The sequence below is a fragment of the Cynocephalus volans genome, chromosome 1 (genome assembly GCF_027409185.1).
Source record: "Cynocephalus volans isolate mCynVol1 chromosome 1, mCynVol1.pri, whole genome shotgun sequence".
Taxonomy (NCBI): Eukaryota; Metazoa; Chordata; class Mammalia; order Dermoptera; family Cynocephalidae; genus Cynocephalus; species Cynocephalus volans.
The window spans coordinates 109,592,378-109,616,860 of NC_084460.1; the positions used below are offsets into that span (position 1 = coordinate 109,592,378).

Consider the following 24,483-nt stretch of genomic DNA (forward strand, 5'->3'; position numbering starts at 1 on the left):
AGGAGCTAAATTGTTTCAGAGAGGGCATTTTACCCAAAGGAGAAGGACAAACTCTAAAGATGCTGCACGATGAGGGCTGTCTTCTTCTAGTTCTGAGTTAGAATAGCTACTGCTTATCCAGTGGCCTTGGAAGGTGGGAGAGGAGAACGTGCAAAGCTTCTGTGCTGGCCACTTTCCACAGCATCAAAGGTCTCATTAAATAGCTAACCACAGCTAGTACCCTGGTGACCCACTAAAATGTTCTGTCTGACTCAATGTTTACTCCTAAAACACTTTCAGGTGCTTTTTAAATTCTGAGTGATTATACTAGCTAGCATGAGCTGAATGATCACCCTTTTTCTGTATGATAAGACTAAACAACCTTCTGGCCAGCTGGTTTCTCAGGTGCCTCCTACAACCCCAAATTCTGGGCTCAGGAGTGAACACATGAGACAATGACTCTATCACAGATGACAAGGTTATAAAGCAATGTCACTGCAAAATCTTGCCAGTGACTGACTAGAAAGGACAGGTTTTCATAATTCCTTTCTTACATAACTCCAACTGCTTTTCCTGAGTACATGAAATAAATTGAGAACTAGCAGATTATATTTAGAAGTCATTAGTGTCTCTCGTGATTTTCTGATGGTGACATCAATGGCAACCAACACTTAACTGTAATTAAATGTTTTCAGACATTCAGACACAGAAAATAGCTTAGCCTGTTATTGTTTGAATGTCGTTAGTAAATGAGAAGAGAGTCAGAGGATGTGACATGGAAAACCATCCCTCCAGTGCAGGGGACACTCTGGCTGTTCTCAGCACTGGCCCTCCTTGCACTGGTCTTCTGCCATAAAAGTTCCGGCAAAATAATAATAAGGAGAGGTAATGATGCCCCAATTTAAACAAAAGTTACAAGTCCTTGAAAAATCTACTTTTCTTACTTTATGTAAAGGTGATCGTTTATAATCAGGGCTTTCCCTAAGTCTGGAAAGTAAAAACAATTATGGTATAATTCAATTTTATCATTTCGAGGTTGTAGAAATGGCTTGACATTTTTACAATATTATTATAAAAGTTACCAGTTCCACTGACAAGACTAACACACACTAAAGGGTAAACTAAAGTTGCCCAGAAAGAAGAATTTTATAATGGTTCCAGAAACAGGATATATCCATTTAAAAAGAGAACCTAAACTGCCAGCTAATTTTGACATCTTTGTTTTTTCAAAGCTAGACAGTACTGTTAGTGGGTTGCTCTAAATTATATAGTATCTTCTACCCCCAAATTGTCTTGAATGTGAAAATTTAAGTTCTCTATACAAAAGGGAAGTTCAAAAAATATTTGATCAGTAAATAAACGGATTATATTTTCAACTGGCTTTTAACATTGAAGGCAGAGACCACATCTACCCTACAAGGCTGGGCACAATGTTAATCATAAATACATTTTCCCCCAGAAATCAACTATTTGAGGAGGAAAAGAATATGAAACACTGCAGAAACGAGAACGGAAGCTTTCACAGATAATACTCCGACAGGAAAGCCATTAGGGGCTCTGAGGAAGGGTCAGCTCCCCAAGGGTCTGCTGGACTAGAGAATGTGTGAAGGAGCCCGATCATGGCATGCATTAGTCAGAGGTAGTGATTTATTTAAAGCAGGAACTCAAATGCCCAAGGAATGCTCCTTGTTTCCGTCTGTTTCCTCATTTGTAAAATGAGGTATGTGACACTGTCTTAAGAAATAAAGAAAATGGCACAGCACCTTGCAGATGGTGCTATGATACTGTGTAATTATACCCTGTGCTTTCAAAAATAGAGTATTTACCTTTGCACAGCCAACTTACTAAATGATGATAGAGACCCAAGACTATAAAGATTGGCAATAAATTGGAATTGAAAAAAGACCATAAATTCTTGAAGGAGTGGAAAAGAAATGCCAAAAAAGTCGACTATTTGAGCTGACAAACACCTTCAAGAATTAGAAACTGAATTTAAGCTCAGTGTTATAGAAGATGGATCCACAAAGTCAATGGTGCCCTGATGATGATTCTTGATGAATATGGACCATCTTTGTCATAAAGATACCTCTGTCTCTCCCTCCCTTCATTCCTTCCTACCTTTTTTCTTTCCTTCTTTCTCCAAGTATCCTCTATAGGCCAAGCATTCTGGAGGCACTGGTGGTATGATGCTAAGCAAAACAGACACGGTCCTTTCCCCATTGGCATGCATAATTTAGTGAGGGATCTGACTATTAGCATCTTCTCACATATGCAGTTAGAGATAGACTTGGGCCTCAGTACACTTAATTCAAGACCTTACACTTATAGGTAAGGACCCTGAGGCCCAAAGGAGCTAAAGGAATTGCTCAGGGTCTCAGAGCCGCTGCTATGAGAGGCGAGGGGAGTCAAAGGCTCCCCACTTTCATTTTGGCAATCTTCTACCACATGGATAGAAATGGGAGATATTCCACTCATCTACTTTGTACATTAAAAATAGAAGACATAAATTTTTTTTTAACTAAAACAACAAAAATATCACATTACAAACCTGGTTGAGAGAAAATACCCTAGAACAAAGGAAAAAAATGGATGAGAAGAACTAATTCCTCTAGAAAAGAACAAGGAAGACAGACCAAGAAAGATGCAGCCAGACAGATCCCTTACCATTTACTTTGTGCCAAGTTGCTCTTACATATCTTATTTCATTCAAACTTCCCAACCTAATGAGAAAGCTGCTCCCATTGTCTCCATTTTATAAATGGGAAAACAAGGGTCAAAGTAACTTGCCATAGTCTCACAGATAGTAAGTGGCCAGGATTCCTACCTAAGCAGTTCGTAGTCATTCCATTATATCGTCTCCCAGAGGGAATCTGAGAGAAAAAAGGCTAAATCAAAAAGGCATTATAAGAAATAGGGAAAGAATTGGAGAAGGAAGACAATGCAGGAGCAGACAATGGAAAAATAGTTTTTGCCAAGTCTCAGAGCTGTATCCTCATGTGCACTCTACACTCTCCAGCTGAAGACACACCTCATGTACCTAAATCCATGCAAAGACTTACACCTTCCCCTATTTCTAGGACACTGCTCGGGATCTCTCTTTCACCCCTACAGAAAGCTAACATCTCTGACTACAGCAGCCTTCACTTTTTGCATTTCTTGCCTCCCATTCTAGTGATGCACCTAAAAGGTCTCATTCCCCTTCTGTATTCCAGCTGGTCAAAATCCTCTGCTCACTTAGACAGTTGCAAGCACTCTGGAAGACTGGTATCTTCTACAGCCAGTCACTGACTCCACATTGTTGCTATGGATACCATCTCTCTCCCCAGAAGCCCTGCCCCTCCTTAAAATATCTTCTGGACAATCCTCTCTTGCTACCACCTCTGAGGCAGGAACACTTTGAGTGAGCTGTCTGGATTCCTATTTGACTGCAAGAACTCTGTCAGGGATACATGCAGAAATATACACAAGCATCTTTCTTGTCAAGAGTAGGAAAGAAAAAAAGGTGTTAGCTGGTAAGATTTAATTAAGTTCCTATCTGTGCGTATGCACTACAAAGTACAATGTATTGCTTTGTATACCACCATAACACCATTTTAAATTTAGATATGATGTTCATGTCAACCAACTTAACTTCACAGTTGCTTTTCTTACTAAACTAGGGAACTCCTTAGAAGATATTTCCATCTGACACAGGAGTCAAAAATCAGGCCTGGGCCTACCCAATGCTATAAGGCAGGAAAAATATATGCACAGCATATGGATTAGAAAGGAAGAAATGTAACTGTCATTATTCACAGATGGTCTGATTGGGTATATAGAAAATATAAGAGTATCCATGAAATATAAGAAACAATAGGCTAATTTAGCAAGGTCACTGGATACGAGGTCAATTTATAAAAAGAACTGTCTCTAAATATAGTAACTAAAACAATGTGAAATTAAAATATACATTTACCCCAGCAAGAAAAACATAAAATACCTAGGAAAGCATCTAATAAAAGACACATAAGATGCCTATACTGAAAACTACAAAACTCAGAGGAAAATCAAAGAACTCACAATAAATGGAAGGCTATATCATTTTCATGAACTGGAAAGCTTGATATTGTAAAAATATCAGTTTTTCTGAAATGTATCTATAGGTACGTAACTCCAAACAAAATCTCGGCACTACACAGAAATGAGAATAAAGAAATTACAATTACCGCTTAACTACATGGACAAATCTCACAAATATGTTGAGCAAAAGAAGCCAGACACAAAAGGGTAAATACACACTGTATGAATTGAATCCATTTCTATACAGTTTGAAAAGAGACAAAATTAACCTATGGTGTTTAAAGTCAGGATGAGGCTGGCTGGTTGCTTACTCGGTTACAGCATGGTGCTGATAACACCAAGGTCAAGGGTTCTCATCCCCGTACCAGCCAGCCACCAAAAAAGAAAAAAAAAGTCAGGATGGAGGTTACTCTCAAGGGGACAGTGTCTGTTAAGGAGTCTTTTTATATTCTGATAAGTTCTGTTAACTGATCTAAATGCTCATATCGCCTATGAAAACTCATCAAGCAGCTATACCCTTATGATTTCTGTTACTTCAATTAAAACTACTATTTAAAAAAAAAAAAAGCAGCCCTATCCTGGTCAAAAAGCACCATTGAGTTAATAATACTAAGATTTCTCAAATCTTATTAAATCTTTCTTCTGTGATGGCATAGAAACAGTCTTCCAAAGAAATAACCCAATTGTTTTAAAAGAGATAAAATACACAAACTGGTCCATTCAAGAGAAATAATTCCCTCTGCTGACAGAATCTGTTTCCTGCCCACAAGTACAGGCCTGTGGACTCTGTCCAAGGCAGCCACCCCTTGCCAGTGCTGCAGTGAACTTCACTATTACAGCACCAAGGATGAAAATGAAGGAAAACACTCTTGTTGAATGTTATGATGAATGACAGTTCCATTCAGAAGGAATTTTTTTTTAGAAAGACAAAAACCACCTTGTCTAATAACGCTTTCCTCTGGTGCTTCCTAATCATTAAAGTTTCAATTTGTCACAGACTTTGTGGTGAATACATAAAACATTTATGTGGCTGCAGAGTGTTATAGAAATTGCTAATCAGTGATACTGTGGTCTGAGGGGAGAAAGACTAAGCCCATCCTATTTCCTTTGCTTCACACAGGCTTTGCTTGTCTTCTACCACTTGCCACCATTCAGGTTTTGTTTTGGGGTTTTCTTCCTCCCTTCTTCAGTTTCATTACCTTCATCTGGGGCAGACTCATCTTTCCAAAATCAGCATTGCAGCCCTGACCTCAGGGGAGGACCTTATTTGGTCACATGTCAACAGCCACGATCCTCTTACTTTACATGGAAACTTGTATCTCATGATGCAAGTTAACCAGAACACCAACTTCTGCTTCTGAATGGCATGTCCATGAGGCTACGTCTCAGGTGGCCAGCCTATGTCTCCAGAGCCTCCCACAGCACTTGTGAACAAATGTGATATGGAATGTATGTAAACAGTCATGGCCAGATACTTCCCAGGATCTCAGAGCCATAATCCAAAAGCGAAGGCCTACTCCCAAGCTTACCACTCTCTAGGCCACCAGCTTTGGGTCACTGCTTCTCTCTTAGACTACTGCAACCCCACATCATTTCCCTCTACAGGAAGAATTATGTACTAGTTAATTCACGAATTGGGGTGGGGGTGAGGGGAGCCTGAGACATCTGCTCATACTATTCTTTGGTTGTGGCAATCAATGAGTAGAACATGAAGAAAGAAGGCAGAGGAAAAGACTATCATGCAGAGGGACATGTGAATATAAAAATGGCACTGGCAAAAAAGAACTGAAGGATCCACCAGGGAAGAGCAGAGGTGGCCTCTTCTCCTTTCTCCCCCGATTTACCCTTAACTTGTCTGAGTACTCCACTGGCAAAGTCCAGAGAGCTTTAAGTCACGAGAGGGAATGTATCCTGGGTTGTGGTTTGAAAAGCAAAACAAAGCCATAAGGTCTTTTATCCAGCATACTGATGCCCGTTCTTAGCTCTGGCCTTTTTTGATGAATTTTGAGACAAAGCTCAAATAGCTAGTTAGTAGAAAAAGAGACATAGATAGGATGAGGCTTACTTTTTAAGTTCTACCATATTACCACAACGGGTCAGAAATATTTCTTTATTTTAGGACTGAGTGGATTAGAAACTCATTTCAGGTATAAAGTTTATTATTATCTCAATATTCTTTGTAATTGCTACAGCAGCACTACTGAATGACAATGATAGTAGATAATACCCTGTTCTGGAAACCTGGGAACCAGGGAGTTTCACAAGGAGATAAAGTAAGGAGATAAGTTCTGGTACTTAAAAAGAATATCTGGAGAAGGAGATGTCTTTTGGATTTCTAAACAGAATAAGAGGCACACTCAAACTCATTTTAATGGTTAACAGTGATCCTGCCTGGTAATAGTCTTCAGAAACAAAAATTGGAAATGTTATCAAATTTAGTTAGGGTGCACAAGTTCTGAAAGCAGAATTGGAGTAGGTACGGGGGAATATGCTGTTTTCTTTAATATCTAACACAGCTAACCTTTGTAAGCATAAGCTCTTATGCTTTGTAAGCATAAGTTCTCTTTTTAATATAGTAAAAATCACCCATAAATAAAATCAACTATTGAACAGGCTGTCATAAAAATTTTTAATGAGTCCCTCAAAAGCCTCAAACATGCACAAACCATCTCTGACCCAATCATCCCCATTTGCTACACTCTGCTCTTTTATCAGTGTGTTAAGTTCAATCCAATAATGTGGATGTGAGAGGTGAGAGAATCAACAATACAGATTGCCAGGCCTAATGTCAGCATTTCCGGATGTTCTTTTAAAAATGTATCCTAAAAAAAAGTCAACAACAATAAAACAACTGGCCAGTACTCTTAAAAAAAAAAATTCAGTGTTATGGGGGCAGAAAAAAGGTGGGGAGACTGCTACAGATTAAAGAAGATAAATGAAGCACCAAAATAAATGCAATGTATGATTCTTAACTGAATCCTAGATCAAAAACAATATCAACCTCAACTATAAAGACATTTGGGGACAACTGGGGAATTCTGAATATTACTGAATAAAAATTAATTTTCTTAGGCTACATAGAAGAATGTCCTTAATCTTTGGAGATGCACACTAAAGTATTGTGGTTGAAATGTCATAATGTCTGCAACTTGCTTTCAAATGGTTCAGAAAGAAAAAAGTATATGTGAGTATACACAGAGATGAAGCAAATGCAGCAATATGTTTTAAAAATAAATCAACAAGACAGATATTATATCCCATGTCCTCTGAGATATTTGGAGGAAAAAAATCCTTTATCTTACAATTGACTAACATGTCAAAAGTAGAAATGCTAAGAACATCAAAACTGTGCATTCACACATGAAAAAAGCCACCTTTGACCTGTTACCAAATCAGAAGGATAATATAGCCCCGGGAATCTAAAATTACACAGGACAAATGTTGGTCATACTCTAAAGTCTAAGCCAGTGGTTCTCAAATATTTTGTTGGCCTTGGCCACTTAGAAAGGACAAGGTAACAACCTAGAAAGGGCAAAATGATCAATGAAAATAATGCCTATCGGTAATTCCATATACATATTAATGCACATATATCAAGAACTAAAACATATGCCCAACTCAAGACCAAAAAACATTCCTGAGAAAAAATGATGAATTTCTACTCCTTCTGACTATATATGAACATCAGGTTTAGAACATTACCAGAACAGCTGGACAACTTGTTAGATTTCATCCCTGGACTGCTCAAGAGGGCACAAAGCTGCCATCACCAAACTGTGAAGGGCCAGGACCAGGGCGAGGAGAAGAGGCTTGAAATGGGTTGCCTAGGCTATTGCTGCTCTGAGCCTTAGGGGAAAAAGGCACAGGAGTTTCTGTGGGCTCCAACTGGCCCAACCTAGCTTACCAGGCCAGGAGATCAGAAAGAAATGTGGAGCTAAAGACTGAAAAATAAGGTGTGTTGGCTTAGAGAATCCCCTGTGCATTTAAATCCTGGGACCCAAGGATGGCAGAGGACTCCGGTGTGGAATCCAGGCCCTCCAAACATCTCATGACTAACACCTAGTGCAGCCAACACCTAGGTGGACATTTCACATACAGGGCTGAGATTCTAGGGTAGGCTCATTCCATAATCTCAAACTGCAAGAACAGCTGTAATTGTCCTTGGCCAAGTCCTACATGAGGAAAGCAAAGCTTCTACTCTGGGAAAGGATTTGGTATTTGTAGGTATAGGGAAGGATTGCTTCAGGATTGGCATGGCTGCAGAATTCAGGATTTTAGATTGGTGACTAACAGTGATGGTGGGAGGGGGTTATGGTGTTAATTACGCCAGGGTATTTTTTCCTATTTGTCTTGTTTCTTGGAGAGGAAAAGGACTGACTGTCACTCTGGTAGTGTATGTCAGGGCTGCAGGGTATAGGATTATACCATGAGGTAGCAGAATTTGTCAATAAACAATTACAGAAGCCCTTCCTATAAGGCTAATATCATTTTCTGTACAATAAATAACGCAAGAGCCAAATTAGGAACTGGTAAAGCTAGTTCCTGGAACATTTGGCTCCTGGAATCAGATTTCTCCTATGCAGTGGGAAAAAACTATAGTCAGCAGAAAAGAGGCTTCAGGAATTGGTGTGTAGACAAAAAACCACTCTACTCTTCATGATCTAGACTTAGAAACTTGGAGTAATATAATCAGCAGAAGAAAAAGGGCTCTGATCTTATCATGAGATGGACCATGGGAAAAGACAGATGCAATGAATAGGGTTAGGATTACATTGGTATAGGAACAAGATCTGCCTAAGATTGATATTCAAGTTTTTGAAGTTTTGATGAACTTGCATAAAAATGGTGGGGAATACCAGAGTGAAATAACCACTGAAATTAGAGCGAGGGCTTGCTACAGTGAGAAAAGAAGTGAGGGAAGGAGACGCCTCTCTTGCCCATAAGAGTAGATGAGGTTGTACCAAGTGTTTGGAAATTCAAGAGTTGGGACCTTTCTGGGGAAGATTTTTGGGATGCAAGGAATTTTGTTGGTGAGCTCCTAATGCTAGGCACCTTGCTTGAAAGATAGTGTAGAGACTCTGTCTCCAAAGAGCCCACTCAGTTCATAAATAGGTTGGCAGAACACCTGGTTATCAGGGACACTGGAAGATTACTTTACAATTCTGAAAATAGAAACCTAGAGGCCTTGAATATGAGTTAGAAATTAAAGGGAGGAAAAGGAGCTTAGAAAAGAACTGAACCAACTCTGAAAATGTATAAATAGCATGAGTAGAGAGTGGTATCTGAAATATCTCTAATAGGCCACCTGCAAAGGTAGTGGAATTTCTCCTAGGATACAGGAATTAAGAGTTATCAATAGAAGGCTGGCCGGTTAGCTCATGTGTAGCTCTCTCAGTTAAAGCATGCAGCTGATAACACCAAGGTCAAAGGTTCAGATCCCTATATCGGTGAGCCATCAAACAAACAAAAAAGTTATTGATAATTTCCCCCACCTGAGCTTTAAGTTAAATAACAGAACTGATATCATGAAAACATTAAAACCATGAGGCCATGTTCTGTAAGCCTCTCTTCTATGTCTTGTTTCTTCAGATAATCCTAAATCTCTGCCATGGACACAAGCTGACAACAGCAGTATGGGTCTAGGTTATGACATACATAATGACTAGGCTTCTTGAATGTTGCTTTCTCTGGGGAAATGCTGGCTGTATATAGAATCAGTGCTTCAATGACAAGATGCTGCAGAGTGCATATTGGTTCTGGAGAGCAAGGCATTTCTAAAGTTCGTTTGCATAAGGCCAGTGTTATGGTATTTTATGCCCTTACTGCTTCCTGGAATGTGGATTATATGGGATACAATACAGATTCAACAATGGAGAAATCCAGCTCTGAAGGTGCCAAAGCACATTAACAATTCCAGCTTCAGGGGGTCCCAGGTTGTTGCTGCCATTAGACCCCAGAATGAAGCCCTTCTGGCTAGGGTAAAGGAAGGAAAAGATGACAATAGTGGTTTTTCACTTACAAAGGGATTTTAATTTCTTTGCAGGAAGGAGGATTGACTTGACAAGGGCTTACACTTTATAGGAAAGGGCTTTACTTGGGGGTGTTCTTACACTGTTGGAACCATATTATTTGAACTAGAAGGTTTATATTCTCTAGTGACTTCATATAACATGGGGTGAGGGAAGGCAGTTTGGAGATTTGCTTCTGCTAGGCCCAGTTCAATGGTTACAACATCCAGCAAAACAATTCCCCCCTTTCCCCCTCCAATGGCTTCTTTCAGCAATGGCAGCAGCTGGCCAGCAGAACAGCACATGGCATCTCACAAGCAATTCACCAACTGAAATAATACTATTGATCAGAAGGTGAAAAACTACAGTTTTCCCATGAAAATCAGCTTGGGAGATCATTGTATATATAGTGTATAATTATAACCCAAGAGGTGGGATAGTACACTCAGCTGACCAGTCAAAACATCAGGCGTACTCCAAACTCCAGGGGGAGCTCAAGGCTCCCCCTACCTCTTCACTACCTCCCTCCAAAAGGTGATCCAGGTCTTGGGAATATACCCAGAGGAATGGAAATCATCAAGTCGAAGGTATACCTGTTTCCCAATGTTTATCGCAGCACTCTTTACAATAGCCAAGAGTTGGAACCAGCCCAAATGCCCATCATCGGATGAGTGGATACGGAAAATGTGGTACATCTACACAATGGAATACTACTCAGCTATAAAAACGAATGAAATACTGCCATTTGCAACAACATGGATGGACCTTGAGAGAATTATATTAAGTGAAACAAGTCAGGCACAGAAAGAGAAATACCACATGTTCTCACTTATTGGTGGGAGCTAAAAATTAATATATAAATTCACACACACACACACACACACACACACACACACGCACACACACACAAACGGGGGGGAGAAGATATAACAACTACAATTATTTGAAGTTGATACGACAAGAAAACAGAAAGGACATTGTTGGGGGGTGGGGGGGAGGGAGAAGGGAGGGAGGTTTTGGTGATGGGGAGCAATAATCAGCCACAATGTACATTGACAAAATAAAATTTAAAAAAAAAAACAACAAAAAAACAAAAAACAAAAGGTGATCCAGGTCAAGGATAACAAAGGTCCTCAACATCAGATAGTGGGACAGACAGAGAGCGTATGGCTTTGGCTAGGAAGAGCAAAAGTAGTCCTCTAAGCAGTCTACCTCCTCCTCTGCATGAGGCTGGAAGCTGCTCCTGCCCTCCAAAGACTGAGAGGGCCCCAGGAAGAGCTCAGAGTGACGGGCCTGTCACAGGAAGGCATGGACTGAACTGTTGTTGGCCTTCAGAGCAGCAGAGTCATCAAGGGTAACCTGTGGTCCAGTAGCAAGTTTGCCAGGGTAGAGAAGCTGGCAGGTCACGTCCTTGGTCATCAGCTAGGAGGGCTAGTTGCTAAGTGGGTTTTGGGGTTCTGGCCTTGTCTTTTCTTCACCTCTATCAGTACTAACAATAATGACATAGATGATTTTTAAAGGTTTCTATTCTACATCTGGCTAAAATGGAAGGAAAGACTTTTTTGGATTAATGTTCCTTCTCACCTCCCAAAAGTGGTCATGTAAGTAAGAGGAGCCCACCTTGGGTGTACATACCAATTCAAGAATGTCCTGATTCATAGATGGTGAACTGTAAGAACAATGGTCTGTCACTAAATAGCTGCATCTTGTCCTCAGTACAAAATTACCTTTCCAAACAGAAAACCTCTGTTATCTAATGGGAGGAAAACTGAATGCCAATGGTAGTCGAGATTTTTTTTTTGACCCAGATGAACCAGCTTCAGATTTACTTCCTTTAAGTTCACACTCTTTCCACACTTCAGCATTATTCTTGAAACAGCTTGGATGTGTACAGTTCTTTTTCTTTAAAAGACTCATTTATTCTAACAATTTAGGATTTCTTTAGAATTCTGAAAATGAAAACCCAGAGGACTTGAACATAAGAGTTAAAAATTAAAGAGCAGAAAAGGAGCTTAGAAAAGAACTGGACCAACTTTGATTGAGGTAGGGCTCATGTATCAATAGATACCAGACTCGTCCATAAAAAATACTAATGTCTCTAATTGCAAAGTGTTAACACATTCTTGAACTTGTGGGCCATGGAGAAACCAAAGCATTTAACAGTAAAAGGCTTGTCCGAGGGTACACAGCTGACTCTTAGGAGAGTAAAGATAAAAATAGAGGTTCCTCTAGCTTATAATGTACCACCCCCACCCAACTACTATGGGATGGGGCTTTTTAGACCTACTGCCACAGAGCTGGCTTCCATCTGGGGTGTTTGGTTACTTTCTTGATTAAGAGACTAACAGGATAAATATGTGAGTGATTAGTCTAATTACACCAAAAGGAAGATCCGAGCATTATTTAGAATAATGTTTTACTATTTTCCTTGGGCAGCTGTTCAAAGAATTTTAATATTCAACCTTTACCGATATGATAGGCAACTATTTGTTTTATTTTCAAGATTGAGAAAGAAGTCTAAAGGGAGCCCTTGATCTCCCACCTGTGTTGCTAGCGATGACAGGGTGACCTCCTCCACTGTGGCCTGACATCAGCCTCAGCAGCCTGCACTGTGGAGGGCTGCTCACAGTGGAACATGCAATCAGGAAAAGGGAAAACATGACATTTTTTCTGAAAGGTTAAAAAACGCAAAACTAAACCTTAAGCTTAAACTTTAATATCCCTTCTATAATTTACTCTCAACTTATGTAATTCTTATCTAAACTGGCACTAAAGTAAAACGTTAACAGTACTTGAAATAGGATTTAAGCACTGTGGAAAATCTTATCTTCATCTTCAAATTTAAAATTCATCCTTAAAATCTGACTGGCAAAAATCCTAACCCCAGGGAAATGGGCTTCTGCCCCAGATCCATTCCCATCTATCTATAGCCCCACTTCTCCTAAAAGCAGAAACTCGGCAAGTGCATCAAGGGTGCCTAAACTGTGACTTGTTCTCTAGCACACACAGTAAGACTGGAAACATAGCATTAACTGCTCAAAGTCTAAAAGTGGCCTAGCAACACTTGGCTAGTGTTATGTGTTCAAAAGAGGAAACAGAAATAGCCCTAACTAGTTTTCTCCTATTTATCTCTAAGGTCATCCCAAGGACCCTCAGAACTTAGGATCAGAGACCCTTTACATAGTTACTGAAAGCTACTACGGGGCTCTGGAAGATGGGTGGGAAGGGAACATGGTAGAGAACATACACATCCCGTTCACCAGGTAGCCACTGCGCGCAGAGGAGCCACTGCCCCTGAAGCGGTATAAGGAAACACATGACAGGGCCTCTTTTGCATTTGGAGACACTTAGAGCCTAAGAAACATGGTTCGTTTCTTATTTTGTTAAGAATGGAAATTGGGAAGCAGGGACTAAGTTTAATATTCATACAAATACAGAATACATCAAAAACCCTATGCTGTTTTCCCCATATTCCTCAAGAAATAAAATTCCATGGCTGGTGAGGAAGGAAAGGAATGAAGATGGAGCTGAGGAGGAGGAGAAATTTTCTGACTCAAGATATCTCCCAGCACAGCAGAGTTATCACTGCTCAATTATTCTCTATTAAAATTCAGATTAGGAAACTTGGGGTAGGCTCCAGGATCTGGTCTTTACTGTGGGTGACTGAGTGGAAGAGACATCCCCCCTCTTCTATTCTACCTTTTCTATGGGAAAAATATAAAAGACCCTCATTAAGTGATCTTTCAGGCGATTGCAAAGCATCTGCAGGCACTCGGCTGAAAAGTGTTTATGTAAGCTTAAGTCCTCCTCAGCCCCTCTGGAGAAGCATGCGTATCAGCAGCCTCTCACACAGCCCCCATCTAGGGTTACCTCCTGAGAGGTTCCAAACTCTCTCGCAAAAGCACAATCTGCCCAGGCCTGTACTCTTTTTAATAGGGAAAGGAAGACATGCTTGCAAGACCAATTTACAGCAAGCGAAAAATTTCAGGAAAAAAATCCTTAAGCAAAACACAAGTGCAAACAGCCTTATGGTTGTGAGGATGAGGAGCAGGAACTAAGAAGACCTCTTTAAAATCCTGAGGGCATTGCACTGGATCATTATTATTAACTTTTGGTTTGCTTTTTAACTGATTGTCCTTTTTATGCTTATCATGCAGCCCTTTGGGAGTATGTCTGTGAGCTGTTAGCTAAGATGTTGGAGGATGTTTAAGGTAGACCTGTGAGGCATGTGTACCCATAGAACTTGGCCTAGTTCCAGTGTGAGGAAGCCACTCTGTTTTGGGGGTTGCTTGGAGGCTGGGTTCTTTCTGGTACTTCCTGTAATGTTCATTTTGGGAGGCAAAGAATTTGATTAGAGCCCAGTGGAAGGGTTACAGCCATAATGAGGTCCCCCCATAGCTGAGTATGAGAGTTTGGAAAGTGGCATTATAAAATGCCATTTATATGACCACAGTGAAAAATTAAACAGGAGAGAGAAGGCCAAGGAGTAGAGAAATTACAGCTTTGCCACCCCCATGATAAAATGTAAGCCTAAGCAAGACATATCTGTGTCGTGGCAGGCAAACATCGGAGTTCTTTAGGCCTGGAGTTAAAAAGTGGAGGTGAGAGCAGAAGAGTAGGCAGGAATCTTTAATGGAGATCTGAAGCCACAACACCAGGGGAAGGAGATAAAAGGGTAATATCCTCAGATCAAGTCTCAACACCTCTTTCTTCCAGGAGAAGCTAAACCACCCTTTCTATTATTACTCCCTTCAGACAGCTACAGTCTAAAATGAGAGACAAAGAAAGGGCAGCAGGCTTCATTGGTCCTTCCCCATAAACCCAGGCAATGAGCCTGGCAGTTTGAGGGTTAAAGTGAACACTTAAAAGAAAACTCAAACCCCATTAAGCCCAGGCTTGGAGAATAGGGAGCAGCAGGGAAGCCAAAGGAAACTAATTTTGGAGGCTCTCCAAGCTGCCAGTCACAAGCATATTTCTAACAGTCCCAGTGTTGTTAGAGTTGGTTGTTTTTCCACAGGCTGCACAATGGGGTCTGGTTATTCATTGAAAAAGTCTGCAAGTGAGCCCCGCCCTCCATTCACAACCAATTTGGAATGCTCCATTCAGGCGAGAGGGGGAATCTGCAGCTCAGCTAGCTGGGGCAGACCTACCAGTGTCCAGAGCCCAGCTGTTGCCGCAGGGATGCTTGCTCATCCAGTGTGCTGTGTTTATGTAAGAATTTCAGACATTGAAGGGGTGCCTGCCTAGCACCCTCCCTAGGATTCAAATAGCCAAGACCCTTGCTGAAATCTGCAAAGGTGTGCAAGTCTGCTGGAAGTGAGGTCAGGAAGTGCCCTCTGGCAAAAGGGGAAAGGCAAAAGAAAAACTATCATGTGCAGCCCGGTTCAGAATCTGACTGTAGCTACCAGCTGAGAGAAACAGACTTTAGTAGTATTTCTCCTGCCCCTATGGGAGCTGGTTTGCTCTAGGGGACAGCTCTATCTGGAAGCCTGCCTCTCCAGACTTTCCCATTCATCGCCAGTAACTACATCAGGAGCTACCTGGCTTCCTCCCCAGGGGAGAGGGACACACTAGATTCTCTGGCTGCAGAGGACGGGGAGAGCTATTATTATGACAGTTTCACAGTTCCTTTACCTGGCTTTGGATCTGGCCTGAAGGGTTTAGAAATACCCTCCTGGATGTTCATGAGACATCAAAACAGATGAGTATGGAGGTCTGGGATTGGAGGGTGAAATCTACTCCAAGACTTCACAAAGTACAAGGCTAAAAGCTGGTTTGGTTTCTTAAAGATTTTTTCCACATCTTCAATAATCATCCTGAGGGAGAGCTCATAGAGCTGGTTTAACATCCAGGCTTTATTTCATGGAAAAGCATACTTCTTTATGAAAATCAAATCCAGGAGATAAATTTTAGCTCATGGGTGATTTCCTTTTTGTTCATAACATATTTTGGCTATTTTCAAATGTCTTTTGTCTACCTTTTCTCACTGTCTGCCCCCACACCCCCTCCAGTGAACTCAGTGCCATCAGAAGCATTTCTCTGAAGTCTTTCTGACCACATAATCCCATTCTATGCCTTGGCCATTCGGCAGATCAGCCTTGAACTCCTGGCCTTTTAATAGCTAGATCTTATCCTGCTCTCTGAAATCTCGCACCCTCTGCTGCAATTTTCCCTTAGACACTTCCTCCTTCTAAGCAGGGGAGCTTCCTTTATTTGCTACAAAGGGGCCTTTTATGGGGGCTCTTCTCTCTTTAACATCTGAGCTGATTGCCCATTGTCATCCACCTGCCAGGCCCACAGGTGTACTTATGTTAAGATATGGTTATAATTTATGCACATGCATTCGTGTGCACACATACTAAGGGCCTAGTATGTTGCCACTCATTTAAGCTGAGCCTAGAGGAATAGGACAATGATTGAAACTGACGACCAAAGCCTCTGTTAAATGAGCTTGATGAGTTCACAAAATGAATTTTTAAAAAAGCAACCTAATCCGGTAATGGCATCAGCATGCCTGGCATCTGTTCAAGAGGGAGCTGCACTTGACAAGATTCTGAGCTCCTTGGATTCCAAGTGGAGAAGCACTGTGTGCCAGGGCACAGATGGGCCCAAGCTGCCTCAAGGGCAGCTGTATGCCCAAGAGGGGCTGTCAGCCTCTGAGGCTGGCTGTACTTTACCACCATTAAGACCCAAGAAACTTGTGGAGCAAACAGTCTCTGTAGAGAATCACACACCCCTCCGCACTCCACCACCAGTAACAATTTTTCTGGGACTGAAATTAAAACAATGATACTACTAGACAGTAGAAAAATGGCAGATTACAAATCTTCAGCTTAACTATGCTACCCATGTCTTAATCTTGTAAAACTGAAGAATACTGAAGAGCAGGGGATAAATAGTATTTTCTTGTATGATGCCAGGATTTTGTTACTTCTGCACCTACACAAGTGATCTGCCTGGCAGACGCAGATGTAATTCCCCATCCCAAGTCTTTCTCATCAAATACAAAGGACTGGAAAGGCTATAGAGTTTTATTAGTGGACTAAGAGCAAAGAGACACAGAAGAGTGAGAGATTGTCTTAGATAAGCCTAACTGAATTAAAGTTAGATGAAAACAGATTTTATTAAACATATGGCTCTTTTAGATAAATGGGTACTCTGGGAGTGGGGCCCTTAAGAGTCCTTGGTCTAAGGATCTCAGAGGCTATCAAAACAGGAAGGATTTCAAAAATCATTTAGCACCCTCTCAGCTAAGGTGGTCTGAAAGTAACACTGTAAAACCTTGAGTCAAATAATCTCCTTGCATGTTCTCCTCATGCTTTCTTCAGTATTCTTTCTTCTTTCTCCCTACCTTCAGAACTACTAGCTCCTGAAAAGTACAAACTGATAGCCTTGACTCCCTCAAGTGTCTTATTTTTAAAGTATCTACTATTTTCTTTCTTACCTTCCAAAACAAATAGACTTTAGGATTATCTTTTTAAATAGAAATGGCCCAAGACCACAGAGCAAGTAAATGTGGAGTTTTGCTATATACCACATCTGGGACCAAAATGATGTGCCCTCTCCAAAAGAAAGGCACTGCCTGTACTATATCAACCTCACACTGTTTTTTTAAAAAAAAATGTAGCTGAATAATCTCATGGTGAAACAGGATTAAGAACAATGTGTTTTAGGCTCAAGGGCTGTCATAACAGTTAATCCTATTTCCCCAGCCAGCTATTGCAATGTATTTATGAAAAGTCAATCTTATCAGTTAATTAGCTGGTCCTTAGGAAATTACTCGTACTTCTCCCAGTCGTTCCATTCTTTTTTGAAACATAGAGCTAAAAAGAACACTTCAGGAGGAAAATAGGGTCACTTGGATTTTAAAACAATTCTTTAAGTTATGTTTGGTATGGAGTCATAATTTTGAAATAAAATTTTATCATGCTCTCTCCTTAGCATAAAATAGTTTAGTTATTGAAGTTGTGAGAGTAAATATTCACAATATCACAACTGAAACAAATGAGATAAAAAAATCATAATTGAAATCTGCATTTTATTTTATTTTTTGAAATCTGCATTAAAAAACCCTTTTATATATAAATAAATAAATATATATATATATATGCTAAAATCTAGGTTGGCTGGGGGTTAGGGAGAAATTGGGTAATGGACACAAAGAATAATTATGTTTTGTGGTGATGAACATGCTAATAATCCTGATCTGATCATCACATATTGCACACAAATACTGATAGTCAACTCTACCCCACAAATATGTATAATCAATTATGTTTCAATAAAAAAGGTATTTCCAGTTAAAAAACCAAAAAATAAAATAACTGTTTTTTATATATATATATATATATATATATATATATATATATATATATATATATATATGCTGAAATCTAGGTTGGCTGGTTAGCTCAGTTGGTTAGAGCACAGTGCTGATAACACCAAGGTCCAGGGTTCAATCCCTGTACAGCCAACTGCCAGAAAACAAAGAAACAAACAAATCTAGTAATACACCCTTAAGAACCCAAGCAGTCAGTTCAGAAAAATGAATGGAACATCCTAACCTGCCCCATACTGAAACATTCCAAGTTCCAATCTTATCTATGGCTTTGATTTGTAGTTAATTCTGTGAAAAAGTATAGTAAAGATGTGTACACAACTATGTACTGACCCAGATTACTTGGCTTGGTAGCTCTGTGTTAATGTACATATTTCATTACATACACATTTATATAGATATATATGCATGTACACCCACTTATAAATATATAGGATATATGTACAGAGTTTTATCTGCACACACACTAATATGTCTTCTGGAAAACATGTCAGTTTTCATAATTTTTCTCTCTCTTCCAAATCCTAGATGGAGAAACTCAAAGCCCTAAGATATTTAATAAATTTCTCAGGATCACAGAAAGAAGAAAACTGAGGTGTTGGACTGGACAGCAGGCAGTCTCCCTAAGGCTTTCTGAGACCCATCTCTATGTATCCGAAATAATGACAGATAGCCTTGAATACATCTGAACATGCTGGTAAGCCCTGGCTCTGCAGATTTGTAAGAGCTTCGAGGATGTTATTTTATGAATTTTTTTTTCTCTTTTGACCTAATTTGCCCCCAAACCACTGGTCAGTCTCTCCAGCTATCCGGACCTTACATTATTGCCTCTGTAAAACGAGGGGGTCAGGCAAGACTGTCTCTACAAGGGACTTCAAGCTCAAACAATCTGGGATCTTCACAGTTACTTCTCAGGGCCAAGGGACAACTGGAGACACTGGCAGAACACCTGTGTTGTACTTTCCATTCCCTTGATTTAACCTTTAAGAGTTGCCAGGTGGGGGATGCTTTACTAATATCTATAATTGTGAGGTAGAGGTGAAACTGTACAGCTAGAAGTAAGCTGAGCATTTCTATATGACTTATAAGAACAATGGTTTCATTTATTCAAATCTCACTTATAGGTGGATGGATAACTATGGGCAAAACCCATATCTGGAAAAATTACAAAATATAATCTCTTTAGAAGTTGAGTTTATAGTGTTTACAAAAAAAAGCCATAATCTTTAAAACTGATATTCTGAAATAAAAAACGATTATACATGTTACTTAGTATTTCTCTTTCTTTCATTCTTTCTCCCTCTCCCTCCTCTCTATCTCCCTCTCTCCCTATCTCCTCTCCGGCACATACAAGATACAAAATTAATGAAATCATTGTTAACAGGGAAGTCTGAATATTAGCAATGGCCACTGGTAAGAACATTTGTTACAAATGTTTCTGATACTGTGGGAAGAAGGCTTGCTTTCCCAGGCAAATGTAAATTTGGTATACAGGTCATTGATTGGGTGATTCAAACCAACTCATAAGGTTTCATTAAATCTGAATGAGTTTCTTTCCCTCCCCTGGAATAACCATGGGCTATTACAGAAAATGACTGGAATGGAAGCTAGTTCTCAACACAAGGCTGTGAAAAAATACTCATAGAGAAGTAAGAATGTGCTTCCTGGTTGTGGGCTCTGTCAGCTTCTGCTGCGCTTCTGAGCTGTCAGTCTGAACTGCAGTCAAACATAACAGCAAGAGTGAATGGATCAAGGACACATCAGCACACATTTGTGTTCTTGTCTAACCCCTTAGGCAAGGAAATCTATTGAATCTATCCTTCTCCAAGCTCCTCCTCAGGAAGTAAGAGTCAGATAGAAGGAAAGAATTATTAAAACACTTTCTAGGCTACTCAACCATCTGTTTTATCCTTAAAAGATAGAAAAGCTTAATCTTAAGAAGTTAAAGCAAAAAAGCAAACAAAGTAAAAAGCACATCACACTTGGTAAGCAGAAACATCTCCCAAAGCACCTCCATTTAAGGTATGGTATTTTAATTAAAAAACGTAGCACATTCTATTCGCTGAGCAGGAATTACTTCTAAAGAGTCAACACACATTTACTGATTTCTTCACTTTAGCCTATTCTCAAAGATAAATATCTCTCCAAATATAAATCTTGTTTGCTGACAAAGAACATACCCTGCTTCAGCACATGCAATCAGTTTGAATGCAGCCATCTCATCTCCTTTTTAACTCTTTTGGGTTACAGAGAAACAAACAAACGTGTCATAAAAGCGTTTCAAAGAATCTCTGCCAAGAAAGCCACCTCCCTAATAGACTGCAGTTTATTCTGCTCTGAGCAAGAACTGGAAAGGTTGGGCCAAATTGTCAACATGAACAAAGTTAGATTGCAAATCCTGTCTTTCATCTTGCAAATACACACAAACACACAATTTGGGCTATCTTTTTTTTAGCCTTTCAGTGGTAAGCTTCCCAGTCACTAAAAGGGCAATAATTAACATGCATTGCTTTCTTATAGAAAAAATCCACAGCAAGCTGTGACAAAGGTAAGGTAACCATGTATCTGTGGGTTACAGTTTATGCCTTTTAAAAGTTTCATAGCATTGTGCCTTGCACATGAGGCCTATCATTAAAGAATGTTTAGCTGTTACCTCTGTTCTTCTATTTAATAGATTTAGAACACTCATCTTTTACTCAGACCCAAAGATACCCTCTCTCCCAGTAGTATTTTTACACACATGCACACATGCACATCCACACAGACCCCCCCCCCCCCCGCCCCAGATAAAACAAAGCTGGGAAGAATTTGTTGGTGCAAAATGAGAAACTGAAACCTTGCCTGGCTCAGGTGCTTGCTATTATAAACTATGACTAAGAGACATGAATTTCTCTATGATGCAACTCTCAAGAGAGGCAGCATTTTCTCCAGGCCTCTCTTAAACCTGCTCATTCACCAGTGACTAATGTTCTTTAGAGCGGCCCTGTGCTGCTCAAATTTCATCAGCCAGCTTTGTCCTTGATAGCTCTGCCTGGACCATAAAAGCTCCCAAACCTGTTGAGGACAGCCCCAAAAGATCAGTGCAAAGCTAACCATGCCCCTGCCAGCACTGAGAGCTATCTTTTGAGCTCCCCACTGCATTTTAGTACATCAACTAATGAGCACTTAATGACCATTTTAAGAAAAAGTTTTTATTCATCTCTGAAGAGTAAAGCCACAGCAACTACATGAAAAATAAGAGCAAATCAGGTCACCTTATGACCATCCTTTCTTGGCTTACAAGTAGAAACAAAATTGACAAAATGTTGGGTGAAATCACAATTAACTATAATTTGCCATTAACTATTTTCTGCACCTTTATAAGGAACAAAAATGTCAGGTTCATGACCTACATCAAGGACTTAATTTATAAAACAAACAAGAAAAGCTATAAGAATGTCTGATTAATAGATGTTTTGGTCCAACATTTTATATATTATGTCAGTTAGTTTATAATTTTGAGCTTGAAGCCTTGCAATATACTTAAGGTCAAAAGAAATTTAGACTGAAATTATGTTCAGTAAATCTTACCCACAACAGAATTTCAGAAATAATTTTAATAAGGAATGAAATGAAAATTTTCAGGGTTAACTCTGAAAAAACTAAAAGTATACATACTGCCCAAATCTGCTAGCTATAGCTGAGAAGAGTGTTCTGGACATTCATTATCCAAGACCAAAAAATTTCAGAACAAATATGCCACCACCAGAAAGGTACTTACAGTTATCAGACTGAAAATCGGGGACAAATTGTTCATCATCAGGAACTTGTGCTGGAAAAGAGATTTTCATTTTAGACCTTTACGTTTTATTTAAAAGCACAGTAAAATGTTTTATATGGAAAACAGGACAGCCAAGAAACTTGCCTTCAGCTAACCAAGCCTCTTGAAGTTGACTGAGATCCTGAAACAACTCTGGAATTGAAAACAGAAGACCCCAGAATGAGGATATTTCTTCTGCTAGGGAGAAGAGGGGGAAGAATCTACATGCTGCTGACAATGGGGGCAATTTGAGGAAGTCACAACATAGCAGGGGAAAGCTTCACTACCTTCAGAATCATGAGCCAGATCTGTGTCCAAAAACTTCCTCTTTCTGTCAATCACAGGCCGCCCTCTACATTCCTCTGATCGAGATTTCTGTAAGAGGCCAACACACAGTGAAGACTCAAGTGTAGTAAATAGGTCCAAAGGGGCTTGACCCACTAAACCAATAAGGAGAAGACTCATACTTGAAGAGGGAGGACAAAACAAACCAAAAGCCACATAAACTTAAACTTACCCCTGGGACCATAAAAGGGACTTGCTGATCATAAAATCCATCCATGGTGATTCCAACGTCTCTAATATCACTTTGAAAGGTTTCAGCATTGAGTAATTTCTGGGGGAAAAGGGATCCTCCTGTAATGAATTTGGGAGATTTCAACTGAGAAGAGGGAAAAAAGAGAAATGAAGCAGTTTTATACTGCTCTTTCTTTAGGACCTGTGCAAAATCACTACCTTCTCTGAAGTACTTAAAGTCCACTCAAGGTGTAAGCTTTCTGCACCAATGCCAGGCTTGATTAATCAAAGGTGCACTGTGTACTTAGTGCCAAATCCATTTACCCAGCCATCATTTTCTCTTTTCTTCTTCTTTTTCTTATATTAAGATTATAGATTTGGTACTGCCTGTCCCCTAAAAAAACAGACATAAACCCCCCCAAATCTTATGTTAATTATAAAAGGATGATTTCAAGATTCTTTCACGTAGAAGATCCTCCAGGGCATTTGCAGTAGAGTTTTTAAAAAAGAGATCACTTCGTGTTTGATAGTACAGTGACAGGAAGTAGAGAAACAGGGTTTAAGTATTTCAAATTATTGACAATTAAGAATCTGACATACACGGTATTTCTAAAAGTATTTTGTAGATCAGTGGTAAAACACTTTATGTAGTATCAGGAATAAACTGATCAGAAGTGTACTTATCTTTACACACAACTCTTTACTTAAAACCTAAACCTTCTGTCCAAACAGGTGTAGTGTTTGTAATGTCACAAATATCTCCACAGCGATGTACAAAGATATATTTGATATCTCCAATTTCTAAAAGAATAAAATATCTATGAAAAGTAAATTCTACTGCATATATTTTAAATGCATCTCTAAATCTTAAAAAAGCATTAAAAGCAAAAGATCCATGGAAAGAAAATTTAGTTTGTTTCTTACAGTAAAGTCAATTTTCCCAGACACATCAAAAAGATTAAAATTAAACTCATTTCAGCACTGATAAGTGTTAGGGCTGAGAAGAGAGGTTGGGGATCAAAAGGGTAAGGAGAGAACTTTTTCTAATTTGGGGGAAATAAAGGAACAATTTTGGGAAGTTATCACCTTCCTGAATACTTTGTTTTATTCTCCAAATAAAAATGCAGTTAAGTCAACAAAATGGGAGAAAACATTAATTGCACTTACCCCAGCTCTAAGCAAAGCACAATTGCTTATAGGATAATTTATTTTGTTTAACTTGTATACAAATTTTAAATAGGAAGGTTTTTTAAATAGTGGTCAGTTCCATCCAATTTATTTTTTCACACTGTGGAGCATATCAAATTTTCATAAGTGAGCAGGATACGAGAAAACTCTTCACCGCCAGCCTCCTCAGCACTTTGGCCCAAGCAATCAGATATTTTCAAAGTCAAAGCAAAGAGAGGAGCAAAATAGCACACAGTACATAACTTCCTAGAAAAAACACGCCCGCCAGCCTGTCTGCTTGACTTCCAAACAGCGCAAAAACGTTTAGAATAAAGCCTGCCTCTCAAGTGTCACTGGCCGTATACAAAATCTGAGCAACCTCAGCAGTGAGTTGAGGGGTATGAAAAAGAGTTTTCTGTCGCCTTTGAAAATCTGTCAGATTAATCTATGGCCTTAGAAATTCTATAAATGTCTGTTGGGGGGAAGGAAACAATGAGCAGGGGACCAGGAGGGGGAGATATTTTCAGAGTATCATGATGAAATAATTCATCCTAAAGAGCAAAAATACTCATAACTCGTAAAAAATCAAACAACATAAAGAAACTGCCATAAAAGAA

At 39.6% G+C, this 24,483-nt stretch overlaps 1 protein-coding gene across 1 annotated transcript in view; it reads right to left on the minus strand.

Moving 5' to 3' along the window:
- Window positions 1-24,483, minus strand: part of ETV5 (ETS variant transcription factor 5) — a 58,867-nt gene that overhangs the window by 32,818 nt on the left and 1,566 nt on the right. The window contains exons 2-5 of the mRNA XM_063095009.1: window positions 22,701-22,819; window positions 22,471-22,558; window positions 22,289-22,336; window positions 22,145-22,195 (exon numbers count right to left, since the gene is read on the minus strand). Of these exons, the coding sequence (XP_062951079.1) occupies window positions 22,145-22,195; window positions 22,289-22,336; window positions 22,471-22,558; window positions 22,701-22,745 (232 nt within the window). The 5' untranslated portion in view covers window positions 22,746-22,819. The remainder of the gene's footprint in view (window positions 1-22,144; window positions 22,196-22,288; window positions 22,337-22,470; window positions 22,559-22,700; window positions 22,820-24,483) is intronic.